We start from the raw sequence: 13985 nt of genomic DNA on the forward strand, positions 1-13985 counted from the left end.
ATAACCAATTTGTCTGAAATGGTATAGGGTTTCTTCCTTGAGCAGGGGGTTGGACTAGAAGACCTCCAAGGTCCCTTCCAGCTGTTTTCTGATTGGTTGATTGACCCAGCTCATCCTAAGCTTTGGTCTTTGGACACCATTCATAGAGGAATGGAATAAAGTACTTCATTCTACAGCTAGTCCTCGACTTACGACCACAACGGAGGGTAAAATTTTCATTGCGGAGGAAATGAAATGAGTTCTCCCCCCCCCCCCATTTATGAATTTGCTTTCATAAATCATTGGTTTGTGGTTAACTTCAAGCAGCCACTAAAAAAAAATGGTTTTAAATTGAGAACTGCCCGTTCTAGAAGATCTTTCCCAGTAAAACCTGTTTAGTATGAAAAGTCCTGAGTCCCTCTTGGCTAAATATTCTCAAGTCAAAGCTGGCTCTGTGACGGACATTTTAATTTGGATTCCTGCATTGAATTGATCCCGATGGCATAAACAGTTTCTCCTGCTTTACGATTCATAGAGTCTGTTCTGACCCCCTCCTCTGTCCAGTAACGAATGCCGAGACAAGCTTAACTGGAATGTACTTTAATAACAAGACACCAAAACCTCGATGGCTGAAAGCCAAGCAGAATAAACAGATAAGGACCTTGGCAGCAACTCAGACAAACTCAGGCAGCAAGAAACACAGATAAGGCTTGGCAGCAATCCAGCCCGCCAAGCTCACAGTCCTGTCCTCCGACATTCAATCCTGCGTTGACTTCTACAAAGAGGGCTGTGTGCCCAAGTAGCTTTTTATAGTCTGGAGAGGAGCCTAATGACCACCAGCTGAGTACAATCACCTCCTGTAATTGCGTAATTGTTCCTGATGCCTAGTAGCTCTTCGATGGCGTGCATCCAGGAACAACTCACTACTGGCTTCCAGCTCACTCTCCCTTGTCTCCTCCCCACTAGTCCAAGGCTCAGGCGCCTCCTGGTGGCCAACCAGCCTCTCTGCGCCCTGCTCGGAGTCGGAACCCTGTCCAGGGTCCTCCACATCCTCCAGAGCCGACTCAGAGGGCCCCTCGCTGTCGGAGCCTGGTGGAAGCTCCAACGGCACCTGCTGGGCCACAACAGAGTCAGATGGGAGTAACAATGCCTATATCTCGGGTGCACATTAACTGGCCAGTTTATCCAAGTAGTATTGATTGAATGTGTTAAATCAGGAGGCCGTGCATTCTATCCGAGGTAGAGGCAGATATATTTCTCTCTCTCTCAGCACAATGAGAATATATCTGCTGAATAGAACTCCGCATTGGCAACAGGAAGGGCATCTGGACAGCAAACATACAGAGCCATTCAGTTGCCCAGACTCCCCCTCCCTGCAAGGGATTAAGGTGTCGTTAAAAGAGGATGATGATAAACTAATGTAGTCTACAAAATTCCATGATATCTTTTTAAAGGAATGCTTAGTATATAATTCTCACGTTGTGCTCCTTGTGTCCTTCATTACTAAATGAAGCTCGAAAACAGAATCAACAGCCAGGTGATAAGTTGGTTGCATAATTTAGGAAAGCAATTTCATGCCTGCGTTTTGTTCCAACGGAGGGTGTTTTAAGGGCAAATTGCAGGCATCTCCCAGATGTGAACTCTTTAATGGTAAACACCGTCTACAGATGATTAAAAGTTCCTTTAAGTCCAATTACAGAGCAAATCAACAGATTAAGCCTGAAAACCTAATGGATCTGCAAAAATTGTTGAAATTACATCCGTAAGATCAGCTAGCAACATACGTAAATATGATTTTAGTTTTCTGCCCATTAATGCAGTAGAAAGGGACAGAAATAATGCTTGAATTTGAACTACGCCAAGGCGGTTATTTTTCATTGGATGGAATTAAGCCTTGGTATTACTAAATATGGGCTGTACAATTTATTGATAATGTAACACATAATAGGAAAAATCGGTACATGCATAAGACAGTCATTGCTAAAATATGCTGAAATTCAGCTTGAGCTGTATGCAGTTTCATAAATATTCTGGATTGGCATGAATAGAAGCCAGTAAAGACTTAAGAATTGCTGTCTAACTAAAAAAATAATAATTGTCCATTGCTTCTCTGCTGTTGTTTGACTGTCTCATTATGAGACGCTTTTGAATTTTATTTTATTTTAAAATATTTTTTTATATTTTTTTTGTTACATAGACAACACATACCCACAACAATAAAAAAATAATAAAAAAAAACCATCATCACATACAGCATGTCGTTTGGTTACAAGTGTTTTAACATTTATCATTCTTATACATTTATTATTTCATTTAATAGGTTATAATATACAGTTTGGGTTGCTTTGTTTACCATCCCTTCCTCCTGTTATAACACCACCTTATTTTCCCTTTCTTTTCTCCCTTCCTCCCTTCTCTACTTTTTTCCTTCCTGCTCTCCTTTCCCTTCCTTCTTCCTGTACCTTTCTCCTACTCCTGCTCTTCCTCATCCCCTTCCTACCCTCTCTCCTCCTCTTTCTCTCCTTTCCATCCTCCTCTCCTTACCTCTTTCTTTTCACCCTCTCTCCCTTCTCTCCTTTCTTCCTTCCTCCTCTCCTTTCCCTTCCTTCTTTCCTTACCTCTCCCTTGCTCCTGCTCTTCCTCTTTCCCTTCCTACCCTCTCTCCTTCCTTTTCTCTCCCTTCTATCTTCCTTTCCTTTCCCTTTCCTTTCTCCTTCCCTCCCTTCTCTACTTTCCTCCTTCCTCCTCTCCTTCCCCTTCCTTCTTCCCGTACCTTTCTCCTACTCCTGCTCTTCCTCTTCCCCTTCCTATCCTCTCTCCTCCGCTTTCTCTCCTTTCCATCCTCCTCTCCTTACCTCTTTCTTTTCACCCTCTCTCCCTTCTCTACTTCCTTCCTTCCTCCTTTCCTTCCCCTTCCTTCTTCCCTTACCTCTCCTTTGCTCCTACTCTTCCTCTTTCCCTTTCTACCCTCTCTCCTTCCTTTTCTCTCCCTTCCATCTTCCTTTCCCTTTCCTTTCTCCCTCCCTCCCTTCTCTACTTTCCTCCTTCCTCCTCTCCTTCCCCTTCCTTCTTCCCTACCTTTCTCCTACTCCTGCTCTTCCTCTTTCCCTTCCTACCCTCTCTCCTTCCTTTTCTCTCCCTTCCATCTTCCTTTCCTTTTGATGCTTTTGAATTTGAAGTAACGATTTTGATATAATATCTCCATGATATAAATGAGTGGTTGTTGAATCAACGTGGTCTTCTTACTAAGGAATTTCTCCCAGGAGAAAAACATGGGCTGATTCTGGGTACCTTAAGTAGTGGCCAAAATTGTGGAATGGTCTCATCACTCCAAATAACACTGCCCCATTGATCCTCTGTCCAGGTAACATGGGTTTTAGCCAATGGTGAAATTCAATTTTTTTTACTACCGGTTCTGTGAGCGTGGCTTGGTAGGCGTGGCAGGGGAAGGATACTGCAAAATCTCCATTCCCACCCCACTCTGGGGCCAGTCAGAGGTGGCTTTTGCCGGTTCTTCAAATCACTCAAAATTTCCGCTACCGGTTCTCCGAACTACTCAAAATTTCCGCTACCGTTTCTCTGAACTAAACAAAATTTCTGCTACCGGTTCACCGAACCACTCAAAATTTCCACTACCGGTTCTCTGAACTACTCAACATTTCCGCTACCAGTTCTCCGAACTACTCAAAATTTCCGCTACCAGTTCTCTGAACTACTCAAAATTTCTGCTACTGGTCCTCCGAACTACTCAAAATTTCCGCTACCGTTTCTCTGAACTACTCAAAATTTCCACTACCAGTTCTCTGAACTACTCAAAATTTCTGCTACCGGTTCTCCGAACTACTCAAAATTTCCGCTGCCGTTTCTCCGAACTACTCAAAATTTCTGCTACCGGTTCTCCGAACCACTCAAAATTTCCACTACCGTTTCTCTGAACTACTCAAAATTTCCGCTACCAGTTCTCCGAACTACTCAAAATTTCCGCTTCCGGTTCTCTGAACTACTCAAAATTTCTGCTACTGGTCCTCCGAACTACTCAAAATTTCCGCTACCGGTTCTCCAAACTAGTCAAAATTTCCGCTACCGGTTCTCCAAACTACTCAAAATTTCCGCTACCGGTTCTCCAGAACCTGCTGGATTTCACCCCTGGTTTTAGCCCAGTTTAATCTTTTCAACCTTTGTTTGAGAGATAAAAGTGTCTTTTTTTCATGGAATTCTAGATTTTAGGCCAAATTCCTGCAGTCTGCGCCAAACAGTCCCTGCACTCAACTTCACATTGCATTGCGCCATTTCACCTTGTATACACCCAGATGGTTTTCTTCTGTCACCTAGGCACAGTCTCTTAATTCTTCTATCATCACTTGCTGTTGTGCACCTTTTCTTTACCAGTGTGGTTTTGTAGTGACTGAGTCTCCTTATACCTCTTCAAAAACTTAGAAATGCTACCTTTGGTGAAGTTTCCACTCATTATTCTTCCAATTTCTTCATAACTGTAGCCTTGTTCAGTTAACAATACTATTTTACATTGCTTTTTGGGCAACCAGTCCACACTCTGCACCAGTACTTTTTTTTTTTTTTTACGTTTTACAAGCTCCTGTAAAGTGTTGCCATGACTACTATCAAGTGGCATAGAGAAGGGAGGAGAATTCCATGCATACTTTCGGTCAGAGTCATGTCTCATATTCTTGCAGCTGGCATGTGAATGCTCATGTCCATAACCTGCCGTAGCACCTTGTTGGTGAATGTGATTTATGACCAAGGCAGAGGGGAGGGGACACGGGGGTAGAGTTCAGATGCCATTAAGTGTAAATCAGTTTCAGCTCCACAGAAGATCATGCCGAGATGTTGATCCTAATAAATGAATTGTGTTTTCTCGAGGCTCGTAAATTAATTAGGTCATCTCTTGGGAACTTCACACTCACTAAATGAAAGAACAGGAAAAAACCCAACCAACTTGATAGCTTCTCTGAAGGCTCCGGGATCGGGCATGTATGCGCAGGGAGTGTGTGTGTGTGTGAGGCGTGCATGCACGCGGGGAGTGCACGTGTGCATGCACGTGGTGTGTGTGTGTCACACACATACAATTATGGATGTGGGCATGCCCACGCACTCCCCCCCCTGCGTTCCCCCAACTTTTGGCACGCAATGGCAAAAAGATTAGCAATCCCTGGAATAGAAGGTCAACTTATTTTCCAAAGCACCGAAAGGCAAGGCAAGAAGCAATGGGTGGAAACTAATCAAGGAGAGAAGCAACCTAGAACTAAGGAGAAATTTCCTGACAGTGAGAACAATGAATCAGTGGAACAACTTGCCTCCAGAAGTTGTGAATGCCCCAACACTGGAAGTCTTTAAGATAGCCATGTGTCTGAAGTGGTGGAGGGTTTCCTGCCTAGGCAGGGGGTTGGACTAGAAGACCTCCAAGGTCCCTTCCAGCTCTGTATTCTGAGTTCTAAAAACATATTTTATCATGAAAAGATTAAGGTTTAAAAAAAATGAAGGATTTGATCCAGAGACCTTCAGAAGAAACCTTACAAGGCCCACGCAGGCCATTTTCCCTTGCTCTAATCAACATGTAATTAGAATTTGATTGGGAAGTTCATGTCGTAGAGCTGAAGGCTGACTTGGTAATAAATCCTGAAATTAGCTAAGCAGTGAAATCCGTTTTGGGGGGTGCCACACTTCACCTAGCTTTTAGCATGTTTCTCTTTATTAAATTTCTAGTTTAATTTAAAATGCCGGAGGGGTGGCAGGCCAGTTTTCAACACAAAAGAGAGTTTACGCACCTGATATTTTAAAAAATAAATACGAAACTCTCCTCTTTTTTTTTTTTTTTTAAGAAAAAGATAATATTTTTCAGTACCCTACAGAGAAATTCAGATCCGACAATCACAGCATGGATAAAATCCAGGTGCTTCAGGCCAATTCAAGGAACACTGGAAATAACTCTTTTATCATTCCAGAGAGTCCCAAAAGATTTGAAATATGAAATGCACAAAGGCAGAAACTGAAAGCTTTCTAAATTAAAGAAAGCGGAGTGATTGCAATGGTGAAAAAAATCTGTAGAGATTCCCAGTCATCCAGGTCGTGATTTTCCCAAAGGGGCTTTTTTCAGGAGGCAACTGGACTTTCCTTTTTTTTCTCTTGAAGACATTTCCATCCCAGAAGCTTCTTCAGCTCTGACTGGATGGTCGGAAATGGAAAGATTTATATTCCTTGCAGACAGCTGGTTATTTGCATCCTTTTTAGAGAGTCCTTGAGGCCACTTGGAGGTTTATCTGTGACCTCAGGGTCTCCAGACTTTGAGCTATACAATTTGGGATGAGCACCCTGGGAATGGTGTGGGAGAAGGAATAGATTCCCAGAGGAAAAGAAATTGCAGACTACAGGAACCATTTGCACCACTCAGGTGACCCTGAGGACACAGACAAACCTCCAAGTGGCCTCAATGACCCTCTAAAAGGATGCAAATGACCAGCTGTCTGCAAGGAATATCAATCCTTCCATTCCCCACTATCCAGTCAGAGCTGAAGAAGCTTCTTGGATGAAAAGAGAAATGTCTTCAAAGAAAATCAAACAAACCTCCAAGTGGCCTCAAGGACTCTCTAAAAGGATGCAAATGACCAGCTATCTCCAAGGAGTATAAATCCTTCTGTTCTCCCACCATCCAGTCAGAGCTGAAGAAGCTTCTGGGATGAGAAGCAAAATGTCTTCAAAGAAAATCAAACAAACCTCCAAGTGGCCTCAAGGACTCTCTAAAAGGATGCAAATGACCAGCTATCTCCAAGGAGTATAAATCCTTCTGTTCTCCCACCATCCAGTCAGAGCTGAAGAAGCTTCTGGGATGAGAAGCAAAATGTCTTCAAAGAAAATCAAACAAACCTCCAAGTGGCCTCAAGGACTCTCTAAAAGGATGCAAATGACCAGCTATCTCCAAGGAGTATAAATCCTTCTGTTCTCCCACCATCCAGTCAGAGCTGAAGGAGCTTCTGGGATGAGAAGCAAAATGTCTTCAAAGAAAATCAAACAAACCTCCAAGTGGCCTCAAGGACTCTCTAAAAGGATGCAAATGACCAGCTGTCTCCAAGGAGCATAAATCCTTCCCTTCCCCACCATCCAGTCAGAGCTGAAGAAGCTTCTTGGATGAGTAGCGAAATGTCTTCTGAAGAAAAAAAACAAGAAAGTCCAATTGACTCCTGAAAAAACACGTTTGGGATTGCAATAGCTGTTTTCTAAAAGACCGGATGTATTCCCGTAACTTCCCCATCTCATCCTCCTGTTATTATTCCCTTCTTGGTTTTCTCTCCTTCTGTCGGCTCAGAAGAAGACAGCCGAAAATATTTGCTAAAGCTGGATTTGTTATTAAGCAGGTTTTGCCATCCAGAACTCCCGTACCTCATAGACGGTGCAGGCTTTGTGCTTGAAATACTAAATATTTTTTTTTAACAAGCAGTGGGAACTCTCTGCTTGGCATCTGCTTCTCAATATTTGTTAAAAGACTTGGGAGTAAATCCTGTTCAGGCACCACGGCTTCAATTAATTTTAATTGCATTCCACAGTTCCTTCTTTCGTTAATATTTATTTAGTACAAGTGTCGCTTTCATAATTGGAATATTATTTTTCTTCAGGTTTCCACACACACCCCCCCCTCTTTTCCACAGCATGCTTTCTGAAAAATCTTTCAAACCTCTGTTGTTGGAAGGCATTTCTCTCTTATCATTTTATGCCTTGGTAAGGCCACACTTGGAATACGACATCCAGTTTTGGTCGCCACGATGTAGAAAAGATGTGGGGACTCTGGAAAGAGTGCAGAGAAGAGCAAGAAAGAGGATTAGGGGACTGGAGGCTAAAACATATGAGGAACGGTTGCAGGAACTGGGGATGTTTGTTTTGTTTTATTTGTTTTATTTATTTATAGGCCGCCCTTTTCCCCGAGGGGACTCAGGGCGGCTTACAATCAAAAAGGAAGGGGAGTGTAGGACAATACGAAAAAAGAAATGTGCACAAAGTAAATTAGACAATAAAACTCAACATTCACTCAGCATTCGGGAGGGGCGAAATAAGATTATCCCCAGGCCTCACGGGTTAGCCAGTTCTTGAGGGCTGTGCGGAAGGCCTGGACGGTGGTGAGGGTACGAATCTCCACGGGGAGATTGTTCCATAGTGTCGGAGCCGCAACAGAGAAGGCTCTCCTCCGAGTAGTCGCCAGTCGGCACTGACTGGCGGATGGAATACGGAGGAGGCCAGCTCTATGCGATCTGATGGGACGCAGGGAGGTAATTGGCAGAAGGCGGTCTCTCAAATAGCCAGATCCACTACCATGGAGCGCTTTATAGGTGGTGAGTAGGACCTTGAAGTGCACCCGGAGACCAACAGGTAGCCAGTGCAGCTCACGGAGGATCGGTGTTATGTGGGCGAACCGTGGTGCGCCCACGATCACTCGCGCGGCCGCATTCTGGACTAGCTGAAGTCTTCGGATGCTCTTCAAGGGCAGCCCCATGTAGAGCACATTACAGTATTCCAGGGATGTCTAGTTTAATGAAAAGAAGGACCAGGGGAGACATGATAGCAGTCTTCCAATATCTCAGGGGTTGCCCCAAAGAAGAGGAAGTCAAACTATTCTCCAAGGCACCTGAGGGCAGGACAAGAAGCAATGGGTGGAAACTCATCAAGGAGAGAAGCAACTTAGAACTGAGCAGAAATTTCCTGACAGTGAGAACAATTAATCAGTGGAACAACTTGCCTCCAGAATTTGTGAATGCCCCAACACTGGAAGTCTTTAAGAAGATGTTGGATAGCCATTTGTCTGAAACGGTATAGGATTTCCTGCCTAGGCAGGGGGTTGGACTAGAAGACCTCCAAGGTCCCTTCCAACTCTGCTATTGTATTGTATTGTATTTTTTCTATACTTACGGGAAGTAACATTTAGATCTGCCCTTTTAATGTGATTCACCCCCCCCCCCTTTTCCCGGTAATTCTCTATCCGCTTATTAAGTAAGCTAAAAGGACTTTGAAGGAATCCATTATTTCATATATTAATTGGAATAAAGTTGTTCTTTTGTTTCGATTCAGCGTTTTTGATGTAACATCAAAGATCTATTTAAATCTAAATGTGGTATGATTTTAAGAATACATGTAGCATCTTAATTTTATTTATTTATATGGCATCTTTATTATTTTTACCAATAACTCAAGGCGGTAAACTTATCCAACACATTTTCCTCCTTCTATTTTTCCCCACAACAAACCTGTGGGGTAGGAAGAGAGAGAATAACTGGCCCAGCTGACTTTCAAGGCTGAGGCGGGACTAGAACTCAAAGTCTCCAGGTGATTGGCCCAAAGTGAGTCACCTGATTTTCATGGCTAAGGCAGGACTTGAACTCAACGCCTCTTGCTTTGTAGCCTGGTGTCTTAACCACTAGGCCAAGCTGGCTCTCTTAAAAACATAGATGTTCTGATCCTTAGAAAGCAAGAAGCAAAGTCTTGGTCCCAACAAAACCTCTTTCATTTACACGACTGTGAATTCCTTTCATTCACAGTCAGCAAGGCTTAGCAAACAGTCTTTCTAAGGAATATTTATCCACACGAACCTTATCTCGTTCGGAGCACTGCCAGATTACTAGTTTCCAAACACAGGACAAAACTTGACACAGAGTCTCTTATAATCACAGACAGATCGTCCCACTCTTGACACCACCGAATGAATGGTTTCCTGAAAAAGCCCCCTCCCCTTTCACTCCTTTTTTGTTTCCCGTGGGAGGGGCCAATCACCTCCAAGGTGTGGCTTTACTCCCCAGTCAACCCTGTTTTCTTAGTTGTTCTTTTCTTCTGGCAGCTCTGCGCATGCGCACACTGGGAACAGGCTCCAGCTGTTCCTCTGCCTCACTGCTGTCTAACTCCCTCTCTGCCCCCGATGCAGAGCCCTCATCTGAGCTTTCCTCAGCCCCCCGGACTGGCCCATGTTCCTCCCCAACCTCCTCACTGTCCGATTCTGCTGCTAGCTCCACTGGCTGCCAGCGGGCCACAACACTGGGTCTGTTTTTTTCAGGGAGAGCATCTCATCTTCTGCCGCTCCAATTTTGCGATATGGTTCCTCAGGACTTCCTCTTTAGCTAGGCCGCTATATTTTCATTACCATATTGTTCGGAGTATAAGACGCTCTGAAGTATAAGACGCACCTAGCTTTTGGGGAGGAAAACAAGGGGAAAATATCTGCCTCCCAGCTATTTGCCTCCTTACAGCAAACAGTATAGATAATATACACCGTAGTGTTATATTTCAGACTATACTTGTACAGATGCTGTTAAAATTGATGTAGCTTTCTGGAAGTATAGTTATTCTCTGCTATTTAAAAGAAGATACAATGGCACTGGGCCTCTTCAGATCAAGCATTTATTTTAAAAAGCTTCTTCATTTTGTTAAGTTGTCTAGAACAATAATAAAGCAGTCTTTAAAAAATAAGTCTAATCATTTGAACATTCTATAGGCATTCATAGTTGTTGACGTGCCTCCTTGCGGCAAACAGCCTGATTAGCACAAGAAAAAAAAATCTTCCTCTGCCTCCCAGCAATTTGCCTTGCAGAGCAAACAGCAAGTTTCACTTTCAATTTCTCCCGATCATCAGCTGCTTCAGGCTGCAGGGATTGCTATAGTCTATTGCAGCCTCTGCAAGCCCCATTTTCCCCATTTGCTGCAAGGAGGTAAATTGCTGGGAGGCAGAGGCCAAAGGGTGCGTGACCCATCAAAACCGCGCTCGACTAAACCGTGTTGCTGACATCATCAACAGGGCGACAACAGCCAGCGCGGATAAAGAAGGGCGCTTTAAATAGCGCTTTGAAAGCAAGCTGATTCAACATAAGGTAAGGGTTAGGTTTAGGGTTAGGTTTAGGTTTAGGGTTAGCTTTAGGGTTAGGTTAAGGGTTAGGGTTAGGTTTAGGGTTAGGATTAGGTTTAGGATTAGGTTTAGGGTTAGGTTAAGGGTTAGGGTTAGGGTTAGGTTTAGGGGGGTTAGGTTTAGGTTTAGGGGTTAATTTTAGGTTTAGGATTTACAGCATGCTTCTGTCTCCGCGATGTTGTTGCCCTGTTGATGATGTCAGCGACGCGGTTTAGTCGGGCGCGATTTAGTCGAGCGCGGTTTAGTCGAGCGTGGTTTTGTCGGTGAACCAAAGGGTAGGGGGCAGTGAGTGGGTGGGGCTACATTCAGTGTATAAGACGCACCCAAATTTTCACCCTCTTTTAGGAGGGAAAAAGGTGCGTCTTATACTCAGAAAAATAGGGTAAGTAATTAATGGTTTTCCATGAAAAACCAGAAAGTCCAGTTGCCTTTTGAAAAAAAAAAATCACCTTTGGCACGTCTTAAGATTCTAGCTTGCCCTTTTGAGAAGCCAGCTAACTCCCACTCTTGTTTAATTAACACTTCTCTTTAAAAAAAAATCCAGCTTATTCCAATGACTTTTCCTTCTTCATTTCAGCAATTGTAACGGCTGCATGCTGGATCCCAGATGTGGGTTTTGCTACAAACTGAACAAGTCCAGCGTCATCGAATCCTCTTGCGCTCCGATTAACAAGAACTCGACAATGGAAGCCGCGTGGGGCAGGCAAGTTGTTTTTGTGTGGCTTACTTTTGTAAGGGATTCTTTAGAAAGTAACGCCGCTGATAACGTTAGTTTTTCTGGATAATACTTATCACGTTTTTTTTAATGAGAAAAGGAATTCTCTGGTGGCAGAGTGGTTAGAATGAAGTATTGCAGGCTACTTCTGCTGACTGCCAGCTGCCAGCAGTTCGATCGCGACAGGCTAAAGATTGACTCAGCCTTCCGTCCTTCCGAGGTGGGTAAAATGAGGACCCAGATTGTTGGGGGCAATAGGATGACTCTGTAAACCGCTTAGAGAGGGATGCAAAGCACGGTGAAGTGGTATATACATTTTAAGTGCTACTGCGATTCCTCCCTCCCTCCCTCTTATACCCTTTCTCATTCCTGGTGGCGCAGTGATGAGAATGCAGTGTTGCAGGCTAATATTGCTGACTGCCAGGAGTTCAATCCTAACCGGCTCAAGGTTGACTCAGCCTTCTGTCCTTCTGAGGTCGGTCAAATGAGGACCCAGATTGTTGGAGGAAATAGGACGACTCTGTAAACCACTTAGAGAGGATTGTGAAGCACTGTGAAGCTGTATTTAAGTTTTAAGTGCTACTGTTATTCCTCCCTCCCCTCTCTGCCTCCTCCCCTTCCCTCTTATACCTGCGCCGAGGTGGCGCAGTGGTTAAATGCAGCACTGCAGGCTACTTCAGCTGACTGCAGTTCTGCAGTTTGGCTGTTCAAATCTCACCGGCTCAGGGTTGACTCAGCCTTCCATCCTTCCGAGGTGGGTAAAATGAGGACCCGGATTGTTGTTGGGGGCAATATGCTAACTCTGTAAACTGCTTAGAGAGGGCTGAAAGCCCTATGAAGCGGTATATAAGTCTAACTGCTATTGCTATTGCTATTTTCTCATTTTCCTTCCTGGTGGCGCAGTAGTTAGAATGCTGTATTGCAGGCTAATTCTGCTGACTGCCAGGAGTTCAATCCCGACCGGCTCAAGGTTGACTCAGCTTTCTGTCCTTCTGAGGTTTGTCAAATGAGGACCTAGATTGTTGGGGGCAATAGGCTGACTTTGTAAACTGCTTAGAAAGGTCCGTAAAGGCTCTGTGAAGCGGTATGTAAGTGCTACTGCTAGTCCCCTCTCCCTCCCTCTCTTATTCCCTTTCTCATTCCCCTTCTTGGTGGCGCAGTGGTTAGAGTGCAATATTGCAGGCTGATTCTGCCCACTGCCAGGAGTTCGATCCTGACGGGCTCAAGGTTGACTCAGCCTTCCGTCCTCTCCGAAGTGGGTAAAATGAGGACCCAGATTGTTGGGGGCAATAAGATGACTCTGTAAACTGCTTAGAGAGGGCTGTAAAGCACTATAAAGCGGTACATACATTTTAAGTGCTATTGCTATTTGTGAGTGCTGATTTAAACATCATTGGCAAAATGTTTGCGAGGAGGGTACCAAATCTTTCTCAATTGTGTTACACCAAGAATGGAATACGGAATGGAGTGGAATGGGTTGGTATGGAACAGAATGGCACAGAACAGAACAGAATAGAATCAGAAACTATGGAATGGAACATAGTGGAATGGCAAAGAACGGCATAGAATGGCACAGAACAGAATAGAATAGACTATGTGGAGTGGAGTGTGGAATGGAACGGAATAGAAAATAGAATAGAATAGAACAAAGCAGAATAGAAAATGTGGAATGGAAGGAAAGGAAGAGAACAGAAAATATGGAATGGAATAGAACAGAACAGAAAATGTGGAATGGAACGGAACAGAACAGAAAATATGGAATGGAACAGAACAGAAAATGTGGAGTGGAATGGAACGGAACAGAACAGAAAATGTGGAATGGAACAGAACGGAACAGAACAGAAAATGTAGAATGGAACAGAACAGAAAATGTGGAATGGAACAGAACAGAACAGAAAATGTGGAATGGAACAGAACGGAATAGAACAGAAAATGTGGAATGGAACAGAACAGAAAATGTGGAATGGAACAGAACAGAAAATATGGAATGGAACAGAACGGAACAAAATGGAAAATATGGAGTGGAATGGAACAGAACAGAAAATGTGGAATGGAACAGAACGGAATAGAACAGAAAATGTGGAATGGAACAGAACAGAAAATGTGGAATGGAACAGAACAGAAAATATGGAATGGAACAGAACGGAACAAAACGGAAAATATGGAGTGGAATGGAACAGAACAGAAAATGTGGAATGGAACAGAACGGAATAGAACAGAAAATGTGGAGTGGAATGGAACAGAACAGAAAATGTGGAATGGAACAGAGCAGAACAGAATAGAAAATATGGACTACAATATGGGGCAAAGCTCACTTAGCCACAGAACGGTTGGGCTCAGTTGAGTTTGTAAGTCGAGGACTACCCGCATCCCTTCCTATTGCAGGAAACCTTCATCGTT

The 13985-nt window shown here is 43.8% G+C and overlaps 1 protein-coding gene across 1 annotated transcript in view; it reads left to right on the plus strand.

The window, feature by feature from the left end:
- The window catches only part of SLC2A13 (solute carrier family 2 member 13), a 98941-nt gene that overhangs the window by 60749 nt on the left and 24207 nt on the right, over positions 1–13985 (plus strand). The window contains exon 7 of the mRNA XM_032220576.1: positions 11448–11573. Coding sequence (XP_032076467.1) covers positions 11448–11573 — 126 coding nt within the window. The remainder of the gene's footprint in view (positions 1–11447; positions 11574–13985) is intronic.

The sequence above is a fragment of the Thamnophis elegans genome, chromosome 7 (assembly GCF_009769535.1).
Source record: "Thamnophis elegans isolate rThaEle1 chromosome 7, rThaEle1.pri, whole genome shotgun sequence".
NCBI classification, from domain to species: Eukaryota; Metazoa; Chordata; class Lepidosauria; order Squamata; family Colubridae; genus Thamnophis; species Thamnophis elegans.